This window comes from Crinia signifera, chromosome 4 (assembly GCF_055691185.1).
Source record: "Crinia signifera chromosome 4, ASM5569118v1, whole genome shotgun sequence".
Taxonomy (NCBI): Eukaryota; Metazoa; Chordata; class Amphibia; order Anura; family Myobatrachidae; genus Crinia; species Crinia signifera.
The window spans coordinates 161,169,530-161,186,344 of NC_139220.1; the positions used below are offsets into that span (position 1 = coordinate 161,169,530).

Here is a 16,815-nt window from a genome sequence, read left to right on the forward strand (position 1 = left end):
CTAGGGCGCCGGCCACTGGAGGGCGGAAAATGCCGCCCGGGTACCTGTACCTGTCTATTTAAATCTGGCGGCGGAGGCAGCGGGGGTCCCTGCAGTCTATTAAAAATCACGAGCGCTATCCGCCGGGCTATGCGGAAGCGCTTCTAGTGTGAAAACTCTGGCAGCACGGCGCACGCTGATCTCAGCCAATCAGCGTGCTGCCAGTGTTTTCACACTAGAAGCGCTTCCGCATAGCCCGGCGGATAGCGCTCGTGATTTTTAATAGACTGCAGGGACCCCCGCTGCCTCCGCCGCCAGATTTGATTAGAGAGAGCGCAGAACGACAGGTACCCCCCCCGGCACCGGGGCGCCCCCAGCCCGACTCGCCTGGGGCGCTCCGGTGCCTTGCACCGGCCCTGCTTATTTTACTGTCATATTTAATTATACAATAAAGAACAGTGATTGACATAAAAATATATATTTGACTTCCCAGTGTATACCTGCTGCTGTGGTATATTTTGCTGTACTAAAGAACAAAGACAATGTGGTAAGTCATGTTTTTTTTGCAAATTGTGGTTTTCCTCTTGTATTTCAGCATGTACAGATGGAGCTCCTCCCAGCTGTGCCGCCAGTTCACCATGGTGATGTTTCTGGTGGAGCTGGCAGCATGGCTGGTGGTTGGGATGGCAGGGAGTGGGGACACGGTGCTTCCCTGCCCGTCTCCGCTTCAGGGAGATGGGCAGAGCGAGGAGAGAGGCAGGGAGCAGGGACAGGCAGGGAGTGGGGACAGGGCTGCAGCGCTTCCAGAGGAATGGGGCATGCATGCGCATCTCGTGTGCACACGCACTGGACGGTGATGGCGATAGCTATCAGTTTAGCTGTATTCAATAACTTTATAAACTGAGATAAATTCTGCTTTAATATGGTTGTATATTATGAATATTAAACTCTGTTATGCTTGTCTACTAGAATACATTGTGCTGACGTTCCTGCCTACACTGATTTACTAAATGTAAAATCACATATTGTTATTTTGTATTTTAGATTTCTCATTACCAGATTTTATTTGTGTCAGCATTTTCTATTACTACCACCTGTCTAATATGGTTTGGCTGCAAACTGGCAATTAATCCAACTGCAATTAACGTAAGTGCTGGAGAATATTATAGTAATAAAAACACTGGACACATACTGTATGCTCAGGATAAGCTAACATTGCTGAACCCAAAACTTTGCAACACAACAAAAAGGGTTGAACAATGTTGTTTAAGACAATAGGTAGCCAGCTGTGTCATAATGTTAATGTAGTCAAAAGCAGGAAAATATGCCATGGTAGTATTACAGTAGTGTTAGTGAATAATTATTTTACTAACCTCACATTTACTTGATATTGGCTGGGAAAGATATTAACACGGTCTTCATTGGGGGCTATTGGCTCCTAATTGTGCTGAATTATGTATCTGATATCCGATAAGCTGCCATATTAAAAAGGACAAGGTTACTGTAAGCCAGTCCATATAGCCAGTTATAAAGTGACATTTCTTCCAAGACATTTTATATTTATTTATTTTTAAAGAGTTGACTCTTTCAAGCTATGAGTCCCTTAATAGTTATTGTCTGGTAATGAGACCAGATGATAAATCCCTATTCTAAAAAATCATTTTAAAGATCAAATATAGTAGAGGATCTCTCCTATTCTACTTTTAGGAAACTCACAGGCACACTCATACCCCTTTTACACCAAGGAATAACCCAGGTTGGACCCAGGTCAGCGTTGGTGTAAAAGGGGCCAACCCAGGTCCAGTAACACTGGTCTCCTACCCAGGTCCTGACCAGGGTTGAACACTGGTTGGACCTGGGTCGTGGGCGGTGTAAATGGTCCCAACCCAGGTTGGGACATCCGGGTAGTGCTGAAAGGATACCAGTGCGCTGCAGTAGCAAAAGACAGCAGGAAGGATACAGGCAGTGCACACAGAAATCATCTTTGGATGCAGTATCATTTATATATATATATATATATATATATATATTTTTTTTGTGGGGGGGGGGGGGCTGGGGGGAGCACATGGGAGATTCGGTCTGCTACTGCAGGGGAAGGGGCTGGGGGGAGTACATGGGTGATGCTGCACTTTTATACCGCTATGTGCGCTTGAGCACTGAATAAAACTTTTTGAAAAATATTTTACAAAATAAACAAACCAACATTTTTCAATGCTAACTTGTCATGTCTTAATTTTTATTTTATTTTTAAATCATTGAGGGAAGGTTGGATGGCAGTTTATCAGTCCTAAAATGGACATTTTTAATGTCATCCATAGGGAAAAGCAGTGCTGACCCAGGTTCAGTGTAAACGGCGCAGACCTGGGTCACAGTGCTGTGTAAATGGGGTATGAAGCTGGGTCCAACCCTTGAAACTCCTGTATTCAAAGACCAGGGTTCGACCAGGGATTTTGGTGTAAAAGGGGTATCATTTAAAAGGAGAAAGTTTCTCTTTCAAACTCTTACCACCAGACAATGACAGCCATTAAGTCATTAAGAGGTAATGGTCAGATTGTAATGATTAGCTTCTCCCATCCTGGCTCCGGTAAACACAGATGTGTCCTCTGTTGGTGCATGATTATATTATCCGCACCATAGCCTAGAAAATCACAATTGCATTTATGCACAAACATGATGTAGACCCAATAAGTGGATACTGCATAAAAACATTGTGATATTAATAACTAAATGTGGATGTGACCATGCCAAAAAATGGAAAAGTAGGCTAAGGGATAAGAAAGGTTTCAGTCTTGAATGGGTTAAATTTAATGTATTCTTTTTGCACAAACTGTGACCCAACATACAACTTCTAATTGTCCCCGATGTAGGATACTTCCATCATATTTATGTATTGGGACCAAACTATGTTGCTTTTACATATATTTGAATTTGGGAAATGATATGATTAAAAAAAGCCCACCATGTATTATTAATTTTGCATATATAAGGCCTGATTCAGCTTCAGTTGCAATTTTTCTAAATAAAACAAAATTATAACATATATAAATATATGCTCTCTCGCATGAAGGGAGATGTCCAGCATGTAAAGTCCAGTAACTACCAGAAATGTGAGTCATTTTCAGAAATGCATTTCTAGGGTTAGTCCTCTGCCTGCGCAGCGTGTCTGCGAAAGCAAATGCAGGGTCACCATTTTTTGTCTTACATCCACTGTGTTGTATAGACCCATCCACTAATGCTACCTGCCCCCCCCCCCCCCCCTCCGCTGCTGAGCAAACTGCATTTGCGAGATGAAATCGCATTTTGACACGTTGCGCATATGCCCTGCCGGCCTTATAGGGATTTTCACACTTCTACGGGCCTTGTTGAATGCTATACAAACAATATTGAGAACAAATACACTTAATAAAATATATAAAAATAGGTTATCTAGCTGATAATATAAAGAATAATTCAGAAGAGGGGTTCTGAAAGCCATTTTCCTGTTTTTAGTATAGCAAACTCCTGCTGGCAGTTGAAGCAGCCATTTTGGGGTCTGAACCAACCAGTCTTCCTTAAACTGCAGTCTTCAAGTCACCAGACATTAGTAACAGCTCTGTGGTATTAGCTCATAGTGAATAGAGAAACCTGAATATTTGTTAAACCTGCAAGATTTTCTGCCTTCACTTTGTTCTAGCCCTCTCTAATACTTGTTTCTGCAATCGTGGTGATGTAATAAGATAATTGCACTTTCTAATGCCTAGATACATTTCAATTTGATTCTTCTTACTCTGATGGAAATACTTATGGCAACAACATTAATTATTGCTGCAAGGTCAAGTGCACATTGCTATCCTGTGAAAAGTGTAAGTATTAAAAATTCCTTTTTTCTCCTTGTGTTTTGTGACTGAGGGTTTAAGGCCTCGTACACACCAGAACGATCACGATCGTGCGTCGATCGTGAACCGATTTGCTGTGAACTTCTCGGGAGCGCTCCCCCGGGCCCAGACTCACGATTTGCATAAGATGGTGTATTTTTTACTTACGATCTTCAAACGATCGCGAGTCGTTTGCGATGGTCGTCCGACTGTCGTTTTGGTGCATCGTGTGTGCACAGTGACTGTCGTTTTTGAAATTTAAATAATGGGCAGGACTAGTTGTGGGGTACAAATAACTGCAGCCATTTTAGATCTGTGCTTTGTGACTAGTGAGGCTTGGTGTATACCTGCTGAACGCTGTACATAGCTGTTTGCTCTGCTTTGTTTTTGCCTGGCATTACAAAGTGTGCTTTTCCTGTGTCCATTATGCAGTCTGCAGTGATGGATTCTTACCAGCAAGATTTTCTGCTTTCCTATGCTGTGCTCAGGGTGAGGCAGCTGAGGGCCCAGCGTAGAAGAGCTAGGTCATGCTGGACCAAGCAGTGGCTGCTGAGCCGTCAGGCTCGTTCTCACATGCCACTGCTCCTGGAAATTCGTGAGAATAATCCCAATGATTATAGGAATTTCTTACGTTTGGATGATGCCACCTTCCATGAGTTGCTGCGTCTCGTCACCCCCCACATCCAGAAGCAAGATACCAAGTATCGCATGGCTATACCTGCTGAGGAGCGGCTGGTGGTGACCCTGAGGTTTCTGGCTACAGGACGGTCTCTGGCTGACCTGAAGTTTGGATCCCTCATCTCCCCGCAAGCTTTGGGCCTCATCATCCCCGAGACCTGCAAAGCAATCGTGAAGGTACTGCAGCACGAGTATTGCAAGGTAAGGAAATATACACCACACACTTGTAGTGAAAACATATAATGTTTTATTAAAATAAATCAAACTTTGACATCCACACATTTTTAGTTTTCCTTATTTTTGGATTAAATACAAATGGTACAAAAATAGAACCCATTGATACGCATAACTGCAAACTGTTCCAAAGTGCAATAACATGTCCAAAAATATCTAAAACATTTCACTTTTCTGCCTTGAGGTACGGAGCAGTAGAACACACAGTGCTTGTGGCGCAGATAATCAAAGTACCTTCATGCACACGCGGTGCATAGTGCAGAAGCAGTGGTCCCGGCCCCATTGCTCCGCACCATGCGCCACGTGAGCATGGGCTTTATCTGCGCCACAAGCATCATGTGTTATACTGCTCCATGCATGTGCAAATGGCAAAAGTGTCATTTTAGAAACATTAGGTACGCATAATATAAAAATAGACCAAAGTGCTATAACAAGTCAAAAATTTTGTAACAAACTGAGCTTTAAAACCTACTGCCGCACTCACTAGAGGTACGGAGCAGTAGAACACACAGTGCTTGTGGCGCAGATAATCAAAGTACCTTCATGCACACGCGGTGCATAGTGCAGAAGCAGTGGTCCCGGCCCCATTGCTCCGCACCATGCGCCACGTGTGCATGGGCTTTATCTGCGCCACAAGCATCATGTGTCATACTGCTCCATGCATGTGCAAATGGCAAAAGTGTCATTTTAGAAACATTAGGTACGCATAATATAAAAATAGACCAAAGTGCTATAACAAGTCAAAAATTTTGTAACAAACTGAGCTTTAAAACCTACTGCCGCACTCACTAGAGGTACGGAGCAGTAGAACACACAGTGCTTGTGGCGCAGATAATCAAAGTACCTTCATGCACACGCGGTGCATAGTGCAGAAGCAGTGGTCCCGGCCCCATTGCTCCGCACCATGCGCCACGTGTGCATGGGCTTTATCTGCGCCACAAGCATCATGTGTCATACTGCTCCATACCAACAGGGCAAGAATTGGTTTTACAATTCACGTAAAACCGGAGGGTCCTGCTCTCCTGTGAAATCAGGCAATAATGAGGTGTACAGGTGGGTATAGCGGGCTGGAGTTGAAGGTTGTGCGGAGGATGCTTGGACAGGTGGAGATTGATTTGGCAAAGTGGAAGGGACTGGTAAGGGTGCTGGGGGAGTAGGCCCTGGTGGTTGTTGGCAAGGAAGAAGGCCAGCTATGTTGCATTCAAATGTAAGGCGGTCTAAACGGCCAAAAAACAATAGCTCGCTGCTTATGCGTTCAAAGGCCATTTGCTGGGTTGGACTCAGCTGGCGTAAGCCGTCAGACAAATATTTCCCGAAAGCATCAAATCGGTCGGGAGGCCTACGTAGAACCTGTTCGGCCCGTATCAGTAATTCCTCCTCTGGGTTGTCTATTTTCTTTTCCTTGCGGCGCGATTTTTTACAGGCCTGTTGTGGCGGTGTGGGTGTAGTGGATATTCCTTGCGATGTTCCTGGAGACTCCGACAATCCAGACAGGTCCAGGGTCGGTGAATGTTCTGTCTCTGCACTGTGTTGCTGTGGAAACAAATACAAAGTTCAATTTATTAATCAAGTTTATTTATTATTTCTACAGTTCCCTACCAGCGTGAAGGATTGGCAAAACATCGCTGCAGAGTTTGAAGAGACATGGAATTTCCCAAATTGTGGAGGAGCCATTGATGGCAAACACGTCCGCATCAACCAGCCTGCACAGAGTGGTTCCTACTACTTCAATTACAAGGGATACTTTAGTATCGTTCTAATGGCTGTGGTTAATGCGAACTACGAGTTCATCTTCCTGGATGTTGGCAGGAATGGGCGTGCTTCGGATGGTGGAACTTTGAAGGATACCAAGTTCTACCAGAGGCTCACCTCCAACACTCTTCACTTGCCGTCGGTCCAGGAAACCAAACATGGGCTCAATTTTGTGTTCGTGGCAGACGAGGCATTTGCCCTTCATGAGCACATCATGAAGCCATATGCCAAAAGGGGCCTGGACCACGACAAAAGAATTTTCAACTACAGGCTTTCCAGGGCACGGCGGCTTGTGGAGAGTGCGTTTGGTATCCTGGCAAGCCGTTTCCGCATTTTCCATACTGCCATCAACCTGAGGGTGGACAAAATAGACTGGGTCGTCATGGCGTGCTGTGTCCTGCACAATTTACTGCGCCGTAAGGAAAGACCACAAAGGCCTACAGGACCAGCACCACCAGAGGTCCCAGAGGAGCCAAAGGAGGTAGTGCAGATATCCTCTGTGGAAACGCCGGCGCAACAGTATAGGGGGACTACACGCGCCATGCAGGTTAGAGACCAGTACAAGGACTATTTTAATGGAGTGGGTGCTGTCCATTGGCAGGAGAACCACATTTAAGACATGTGTGGACTGAACCTATTCTCCGGGCCCAAAAAAATAATGAGGAAGGACATGTGTCAATACCGGGTCTGTACTTACCGACAATGGTTGGGAACTTTCATCCACAGTCTGCAACACCTCATCCCCCTCACTCTCCACCATGAGGTACAGTCCGGTCCTCTGTGCCTCCTGACTCAGGGTGAAGGTTAAGAGATTGTAGTACCACAAGGAGGTCTCATACACGTCGCCGGCTCCGGCACCAGATCTCTTGGTGGTCTGCATTTTCTTATGCTCTTTTAGGAACACAGTGCAGAGATTTTGGATTTTTTTCCGCACCCACTCCGCATTGGCTTCAGGGTGATATGAACGGCTGAAATTGGCCAACTCATCCAGGGCATTTGCTCTTTTAATTTTGTTACTGTAGTCTTTGGACTTCGTCTTCCAAAGACATTCGTACTCCCTGTATTTGTCGATAAATGCTTCGACGAAGTCACGCTCCTTTGCCAGAGCCTGAGACATGTCTATAAGAAAATAGATAAAAAAAATTATTAAATGATTATAGTTTATATATTGTTAAGACACTTCTTTTATTTCAGGTTCACTTTTGTTAATATCACAATAAAGTTTTAAGTTTCACCAACCAGTTTCCTTTTTATTGTAAACAAGGTGATAGTGTACACAGCTTCATCTATTCCAGTGTTGGCCAACCTTGACACTCCTGCTTTAGTTGAACTACACATTCCAGCATGACCTGCTGTGGTTTTGCTATTTACCATTTACACACAGAGATATATCACTGCACTGCATTGGTGGGCAGCTAATGCACTGGTGGGCAGTGGTGGGCAGCTAATGCATTGGTGGCCAGCTAATGCATTGGTGGGCAGCTAATGCATTGGTGGGCAGTGGTGGGCAGCTAATGCAGTGGTGGGCAGCTAATGCATTGGTGGGCAGCTAATGCATTGGTGGGTAGGGAAGGTCCAAATACCTGTCTTCAATTTGGCTGTGCTCCAGGATCCTCCGTCACTGCTATCCTGTACCATCGACGAGTCTCACAAAATGGCTGCGGAGGGAGTGACACACACAGATATATCACTGCACTGCATTGGTGGGCATCAAATGCACTGGGGGGTAATTGGTGCGCAGCTAATGCATTGGTGGGCATTGGTGGGCAGCTAATACATTGGTGGCCAGCGGTGGGCAGCTAATGCATTGGTGGCCAGCGGTGGGCAGCTAATGCATTGGTGGCCAGCGGTGGGCAACTAATGCATTGGTGGCCAGCGGTGGGCAGCTAATGCATTGATGGGCATTGGTGGGCAGCTAATGCATTGGTGGCCAGCGGTGGGCAGCTAATGCATTGGTGGGCAGCTAATGCATTGGTGGGTAGGGAAGGTCCAAATACCTGTCTTCAATTTGGCTGTGCTCCAGGATCCTCCGTCACTGCTATCCTGTACCATCGACGAGTCTCACAAAATGGCTGCGGAGGGAGTGACACACACAGATATATCACTGCACTGCATTGGTGGGCATCAAATGCACTGGGGGGTAATTGGTGCGCAGCTAATGCATTGGTGGGCATTGGTGGGCAGCTAATACATTGGTGGCCAGCGGTGGGCAGCTAATGCATTGGTGGCCAGCGGTGGGCAGCTAATGCATTGGTGGCCAGCGGTGGGCAGCTAATGCATTGGTGGGCAGCTAATGCATTGGTGGGTAGGGAAGGTCCAAATACCTGTCTTCAATTTGGCTGTGATCCAGGATCCTCCGTCTGCTATCCTGTACCATCCACGAGTCTCACAAAATGGCTGCGGAGGGAGTGACCAGGAAATGAGTATAAACAAGCAGGATCTGACGACGGTCTGACGAGGCAAGTGCACACGATCATCTCGCAATCTGCATACAATCAGCCCCCAATCTGAGGTCGGATTGACAGATCTTTACTGCAGTAGGTAGGATCTTCAATCCGACCTACGACCGGCGGGTACGCGCATCGGATCGGAATTGTGGGCTTAAAACAAAAGATTTTGCACCAATCTATAGCAAACGCTCGTACGACCCATCGAAATCGGAGGTTTTTATGCCAAATCGTCCTGGTGTGTACGGCCCCTTAGTGTTCCCGCTTCAGTATTTGTCACATGCTTGCTGTGGCGGCAGGTATTGGGTGGGCTTACACATTATTCATTCACTAAATTGTTAGGTAAAATTGTGCAGTATATTGGGGGTTATTCAGAGCTGATCGCTGGGCTGCTAATTTGCAGAGCCTGAGTGAAATCCCGCCCTCTGCAAGCCTGTTTATCAATGTGTAAGGCTTGTGAATGGCTTGCGAAAATTATGCTGATAGGATAATTTAGCAGAAAATCCATATGCAGATGCTCACCATCAAATTATTTTTCCAGTCCAGGACTTAATTGGTGGCTACAATAGAAACAGGCTGATCAGGTCCGGACATCACAAGACTTTCCTTCAAATGCCTAGGTACTGTACGCCTGGGTCTTCCCTGACACTTCCAGAAAGTGGATGGTTACCACCCACATACACTGGCGTCCTGTCAACTTGTGTACGGCCAGCAGTAAAAAAAAAATTAGCAGGATTTTTTCACAGAATGGCCTTGCACAGGCCTAATATAAGCTGTGCGCATACGCAGTCAATCTCTTAAAACCATTTTCTAAATAAAATGATTGTAAAGATGTTAAAGTAGTGTGCTGTGGGTTTAATATGAATGTTTTGCTATCATTTGAGAAAAGACAGATGAACAAAACAAGCAAGATGGCACAAGACGTCATTAGTTTAACCCCGTGAGTGGTGGGTTTTGCTGGGGCATTACAAACCTACCAGGGCAGGTTTGTCCTGCCCCAGCAAAACCCACCGCAGGATGCAGAAAGGTCCCCCCCTCACCTCCGCTCCGGCGTTTGTACACCAGAGCTTTCCTTGGGATGTCTGTGGTGGCTCAGGAGGACTCGGGAGCCTGTACTCCTGAGTGCTCCCGAGTCCCCCCGAGCTGCGCCGGCCATCCCCGAGCCTGCCGCCTACATCACTGATGCAAATAGTGAATGGTGGCAGTGGAGCTCCGGCGTACGATCGCTGGGGGGGGCGACAGGAGGGGGGGTGACCCCTAAAGGTAGTGCACCAGTGGTGCTCCGCTGGTGCGCACCTACTGCAAAGTGGTATGCCTGGAAATTTTACGGGACAGCCCGCTGTGGCAGCGCAACTGAGCCCGGAAAATTTCCGGCCATGCAACTCAAGTGGTTAATATGAATTTAAAATGACTTGAAATAAGTGACAGACACTATAATAATACAGATCGGGTTACATGGTAAATGCGGGCATCTGCAGGACATGCAGAAACTGACTTGAACAGAATTGTGCCTGAGATGTAAGAACTACAGTAGGTGCGAGAAGTAGCGTGTTTGTACAGGTCTTTTCCTGTAGTGTTTGGCAATGCTTTGTTGTATTATTCGTGTCACAGATTACTTCATTAATTATACTTTCTTCCTATAGGGCACATCATGCGGAAGCTCAAATAGTCTAAGACATGTCCATTTTCCTGTCCGAATGATAAAGTTTTTTTCTGTAAGAAACAATATCTTTCAATGATACATGATTTCTATAAAATGAGTTATATGTGGGGATATAATAGCTTCTGTTACTTCAGGGAAAATGGATATTATCACCACGTATTTCATGCATTGCACTTTTACCAATACAATCTATAACACATTAGATATGCTGGGTGGCAATCTGCAATCTAGAGCCTGGCATGGCATGCTGGTATGTACACCACAGCGTGGCATACTACTATGTAATGTTTCACTGTGGCATTACACTTTCAAAATGTGTTTGTGGGCACCCTTTTTAGACCTTTACTTAATGCGGTTTAATGTGTGACAAGCTATTAAATACTATATTGTCATGACCATTCCTCCATGCACAGTGAATATGATCCTCTGATTATCAGCTGGTGTGAGCTGAACTATGCCTTTATATTGATGTATTGTGTATTTGCATCTTTGTTATAAGCCTGGAGCACTGACTTCTGCATTTCAGTACAAAGATCTGCAGGTGTGGTTCAATAGACACCAGTATCTGTTCTCTGAAGAGACACAATTCTGCTATTATTTCTAATAAATCGCAATTGTTCATAAAAATGTGCCTAAATTAGCGATGTGCTAAATTCTCTATGTAGCAGCACTATGCTATGAAGAACTAGATGGATGCACATAAATGTACAATCCAGGTGTGATGCTTTGATGTCCAACTGATGTGTTGGAAATGGGTATGGAACATAGGATAGACAGCAACTAGGTCGACACCACTAGGTCGACATGCATACCAGCCGACATGACTAAATGTCGACATGGGTTAGGTCGTCACAAGCATTAGGTCGACATGGGGTTTTTCACTTTTTTTGTACCGAATGTCGACACAGTGGCCATGGACCCTGAAACGTAGCACCGTGACCTCTCGCATGGCTCGCTGCGCTCACCATGCTTCGGGCACACTGTTTTATTCTCCCACCATGCCCTATTGGATGGTAGGGCATGAAATAACGCCTGTTGGCACATGTCGGATCAAAAAACTCAACCTAATGACCCTGTTGACCTTCAGTCATGTCGACCTTCATGCATGTCAACCTAATGCTTGTCAACCTAGTGACTGTAGCCCATGGAAATTGTGCCAGTTATATTGCTATGTTACAGTCGCACACATTTAACACAGATTATCACAATTTAGTACAACGACCTATAGGTGTGATTTTAATGATATAAGTGATCATACCCTAGTTAGGTGTGGAATCCATTGGCTCTCTAGACCGCCTTTCTAACACACTGGTAAATACTCTGTGCAATGTGTGACGACTGCTTAAGCATTTTGGGCATTGGATGGATTTGCTGTATAAAGAATTTAAGAACAATTAATTATCATGGATGCTTAAAGGTTAAGGAAAATACAGAGTTGTTCTCATTTCTCTATTAATGTCTTGATTAAAAAAAATAAACAAACTCTCACTTGGGAATTAATGCTGTGACTATGATTTCTCTAGTACTGGCATTACAGCTAGCTATAGATCAAAAGATTAATTATCCGATGTGGCTGGTTGGAACCAAAATCTGGTACTATCTGAATGACCGCTTTTGTCAGTTTTCCAGCATTTCAAAGCAAATGGTCAACTGTCATTTGCTCCCATAAGTTTCCAGGTTTTTGTTCCAACCAGCCAGATCTGATAATAAATCTGTAGATGTATGGCCAGCTTTACATAAGAGGATGGATGCATCAAAACTATACCAGATAATTGCATCCACAGTATTACAGAAACCTCCACGGTTGGAAACAAGCAGGCTGGTGTTACATTTGATGGGAAGAGGCTGAAATATAATTCATGTGACCAAATGAATCGGAGTGCAAATAGCATCGGTATTGGGTATAAATGAACTCTCAATCGTACATTGCCAGATGTGAGGAGTGGTTTATCTTTGCCTTGCACTTGGAATGTATGCACGGATTTCAACTATTGCTGTTTAATGGTGATGGTTGTCTGTACATCATGATGCAAGTTGACATTGCCTTTTACCCCATTGCCTGTGAAACATTAGCCAGCTGAGCCGTCTCCCCTTGCTGCCATACTAGCCATTGTAGGAGCCAAATCGTGCAGTCCAGATTCTGATTACAGGGGGATGATATTTAATTACACCTATATGTTAAGCCCTTGCTTTCAATATGTGCTTTGTAGTGACCACGGCCGCCAATAGGGGGGTGCTGTAGGTACAGCTGTCCTGGGCCCCAGCCTCTGGAAGGGCCCGGGCAGCTAATTTTGCCCACCGCAACCCCCCGACTGCCTCCGCTGCTCTCAGTGCACTGAAAAAAGCAGGTCCAGGAGCACAGGCTTAGTCAACTCAGGATGCCGGCGGCCAATTAAAATGCTGCACCGGCTTTCAGAGCTTGTGTACCGCAGCCAACCAGAGTGGCTGCCAGTATGCAAGCTCTGATTAGCTCACCAGCCGGTGCTGCATTTTAATTGATTGCCGCCATCCTGATTTGAAGAAGCCTGCTCTCAGGGACCTCTGGGCTGCAGCTCAGCAGAAGAGGTGATGGGGGAGCAGGAGCCAGGTTACGCTAAGTCAAGTGAGGAGGGGGGCCTGGAGTGGAAATGAGCCACAAAATTCCTAATGGCGGGCCTGGTAGTGACTGCCTGTATTTTGTCTTATTAAGCCTTATTGTGTAGTGGATAGTCTACATCAGGGCTTCTCATTCATTCCATCGTCATGTGACTGCATAACAGAGGTCATATCATCTCTTTATACTATTGTTTTATTACTACTTTTATCTTTCAAATTTATTTATTTACTTTTTATTACTAATTTATTTACTATTTATTTACTTTTATTTTGTTTTTCTCTTTTGCCATTTTTTTTGTGATATTAGATAAAAAACATAACTACTTTATTTCCTTTATGTTTTACAGATTGTTGAAGTGGTTGTGGGAATTTCTGCATTGTTTGGAGGTGTAATAGCATTACATATTGATGCCCTATTAAACAGCCCTTATTTATATGTGTCCATATTTTGGGTACTAGCAGCTGTAAGTATATGAACAACATGAATCTTCTTGTAAAGCTTAAATCCATAACAGGCAGCTTTTGTTAAAGCTAAATGTACTGTGACACCTGCATGCCTAGGCTACATGATCCAAGCTTGGTCAACATGATTAAAATCTCCAATGAGTTACTAAATGATCAGAAACAGACCTAAATCTTGCCCTGCTTTGTAACCGATGCAACCTTTCTGTTTATTGCACATACCTGTAACCACTAGCTTTAGCTAAAGATGTCTAGTGTACATTATGTTCTGTTATTTTATTTGTTGCTAAGCTCAGATTTCCTTTCTTCTCTGCTGGAAATCATATAGCATCAAATAACTTCACTGCATGTTATTATAGGATAATAAATATGTCTTGCCGGTAATTTTAAATGGTCTGCCTAATCCGGTTTATGATGACTTGTTACCCTTTGAATGCCAACATCTCTGTGAGAGAGATGAAAAATATCCACTAAAAATTACAAAATCTCTGTGGGAGATGTGCAAAATATGAGTGTAAACATCTCTGTAAGAGATGTGAAAAATACTAGGTAAAAATGCCAGCGTCACTCACATTTGTTATACAGTATAAATTAAAATAAAAAAAATTGTGTACAAAAAGATTATGGGTAAAATTTAATTGGATGAGAGATTTGGAAAGAAATCTTCAGGGTTTTTTTTTAAATCATTTACACTGTAAAATAAAACCGGTTTTGAAGTGTAAATGATTGTCGCTTTTTAAAAAACTGGAGATTTATTACCAAATCTCTCACTTTCTGAATTTCTATTAAATGTCACCCTGTATTTCCTATATAAGGTGAACATTACAGATCATTATGATGAGTAAAAATGTTTCCTTGGCAATTGTCACACCTTCTGTATTTTGACAAATTCACTTGGCACTCAAAGGCAGTGGCGTAACTATAGCCATGCAGCCCCCGCGGTGGCGGGGAGGCGCTGAGAAGGTGTGGCTCCAGCTGCTACGGTAATAAAAAGTAACACTCAGAAAATGGCTGACCATTTTTAAAGGTTGCTAGAGGAGGCCGCCGTCTCCCCTAGCATCCTCAAAAACTGTCTGCATTAGGTGGGCAGCCATTTTCTGAGTCTTACTTTTTATTAGCAGCAGGAGCCGGGAGAGCCGGGATTGGGGGGGCACTTTGTTTGTTAACCCTGGGGGGGGGGGAGGCGCAGTTTGCGGCAGGGGGGTTCAAATTAATTGGCTACGCCACTGCTCAAAGGGTTAATAAGAATGTGAGATAAATTTCTAGCACTGCATGCCTCAAACTTGAAATGACTGTATGAGCCCCCATGACCAACTATAGTAGAAAGTTTGGTACTTATGTAGTATCTGGGCGCCCGATTTAGAAATCGGGTCGGATCGGGTACATCGCATCGCATCGCATGCGACCATCGGATGCGATGCGATGCGATGCGATGACCCGATTTTTCCATAGGAATCAATGTTAAAATGGACTGAGTCCATTTTAACATGGAATTCAATGGGAAAAAGGGGTCCTTTTCATAACCCTACTATCCAAGTGGGCATGGAGTTGGATATAAACCTGTGACGAGCGTAGCGAGCCACCGAGCCCGAAGCGTGGCGAGCGTAGCGAGCCCCGCGAGGGGACACAGAATACCGTCCCCGCGCGGGGCTCGCTTCGCTCGCCACGCTTCGGGCTCGGTGGCTCGCTACGCTCGCCACAGGTTTATATCCAACTCCATGCCCACTTGGATAGTAGGGGTATGAAAAGGACCCCTTTTTCCCATTGAATTCCATGTTAAAATGGACTAATTTTAACATTGATTCCTATGGAAAAATCGGGTCATCGCATCGCATCCGATGGTCGCATGCGATGCGATGCGATATCGCATCGCATCGCATCTGATTGTATGCCTTAACTTAAGGCATACAATCAAAAAATCGGGCGCCCAGATACTACATAAGTACCGAAAGTTTTCTTATGCAGTTGTAAGTAGAGAATGCTCAACATGAAGAATGAGCAATCTGTATATTGCAGTAAATGATTATTTCAGTTTGGTCATGGTTCAATATTGTATATATTAAAAAAAAGAAAAAGATTTTGTGTAAACCTGTGCTTCAGCGCATGCTCTTCTTGTAGTGTGGGGCTCTTTGTACCAGTCATCCAGCTAGCATGTTTGTCCAGAACTTGAAGGGAGTTTAAGGGAGATAACAAATGTGTTATTTTGTATTTGAATTTAAGGTCGATTTAAATTGAATCAAATACATTTTCTTTTTCACCGTACAAATAGTTCATTAACTAGCATTCAATTTCAAAATCTATATCAGTATTAAATTAGATTTGTGTCGATTTTGAGTAGTGGTTTCTTATTCGGCTTTGGATGTTCATTTCAGAATCGAAAAATAATATAACCTATAAAATCGAATAAATTAAAATAAAAATGGTCAAATACTTATGTATTCCTATTCGATAAAACATATCACATTCAAGGCACCGCTTTGGTTCCTCTAATTGGGGTTTGCTTTCATTTCCGATGATGGAGTGTCCGGAGCGCATAGGACCTGTTCTGTGCATGTGCAGAATGGGTCCTGCGTTGTTGCATACGGTGTTCCCTAAGAGACAGCCTGTCAGAGTTTAGGGACGGGTTAGGGTAATACAAAGATGCAGGCGTGATGTGCACTGCTTCCATCTCCGAATGAAGTTTAGGTCCATTTTTATTAGAAATGTGCACCAATCCACAATTATTTCTTGATTTTTGTATTAAAAAAAAAAAAAAAAAAATCATGTAATTTGGACCTGTCACATAAAGCCTTTACAGTATTATTAATATCTGGCTTGATTCATTAATGGATGCTATGAGATGCGATTGTGCGCATTGAGGATATGCGTATTGAGGATATTCACAACCCAGCAGCCCTGGATAGCAAAAAAACACCCAGCGGAGCCATTGCAAAGGCACAGTGACTGAGGGCCTTATTCTAGTTCACGCTCTCTGACAAAATCCTTCTTAGATGGACAAAACCATGTGCACTGCAGGGGGGCAGATGTAAAATGTACAGAGAGAATTAGATTTGGGTGGGGTTTTACTTCAAAGTGAGATCTATATTGCAGTGTAAAAATAAAGCAGCCAGTATTTACCCTGCACAGAAACAAAATAACTCACCCAAATCTA

General features: G+C 44.0%; 2 protein-coding genes across 4 annotated transcripts in view; one reads left to right on the forward strand and one right to left on the reverse strand.

The window, feature by feature from the left end:
• The window catches only part of MLC1 (modulator of VRAC current 1), a 50,382-nt gene that overhangs the window by 11,106 nt on the left and 22,461 nt on the right, over positions 1-16,815 (forward strand). For 2 of the 3 annotated variants that reach the window (XM_083182896.1, XM_083182897.1), the window contains exons 4-8: positions 473-526; positions 1,024-1,125; positions 3,720-3,821; positions 10,588-10,659; positions 13,550-13,666. In XM_083182896.1, coding sequence (XP_083039022.1) covers positions 473-526; positions 1,024-1,125; positions 3,720-3,821; positions 10,588-10,659; positions 13,550-13,666 — 447 coding nt within the window. Of the gene's footprint in view, positions 1-472; positions 527-1,023; positions 1,126-3,719; positions 3,822-4,265; positions 4,713-6,336; positions 9,533-10,587; positions 10,660-13,549; positions 13,667-16,815 lie in introns of those variants that run through there. The other variant, XM_083182895.1, reaches the window with a different exon arrangement.
• Positions 5,638-8,281, reverse strand: LOC146074599 (uncharacterized). The gene is made up of 3 exons (XM_083182900.1): positions 8,081-8,281; positions 7,195-7,616; positions 5,638-6,278 (listed from the first exon to the last, which is right to left on the reverse strand). The coding sequence occupies exons 1-3, from the start codon at positions 8,133-8,135 to the stop codon at positions 5,733-5,735; spliced, it is 1,023 nt and encodes a 340-aa protein (XP_083039026.1). The 5' UTR covers positions 8,136-8,281; the 3' UTR covers positions 5,638-5,732.

Excerpts from the sequence above, each read along its gene's own strand:
- LOC146074599 (XM_083182900.1), bottom strand. The coding sequence starts at position 8,135 with ATGGTACAGGATAGCAGTGACGGAGGATCCTGGAGCACAGCCAAATTG. Across the intron at positions 7,617-8,080 it reads CACAGCCAAATTGAAGACAG|ACATGTCTCAGGCTCTGGCA; the intron begins GTATTTGGACCT and ends ATTTTCTTATAG. Across the intron at positions 6,279-7,194 it reads AAAGTTCCCAACCATTGTCG|CAACACAGTGCAGAGACAGA; the intron begins GTAAGTACAGAC and ends TTGTTTCCACAG.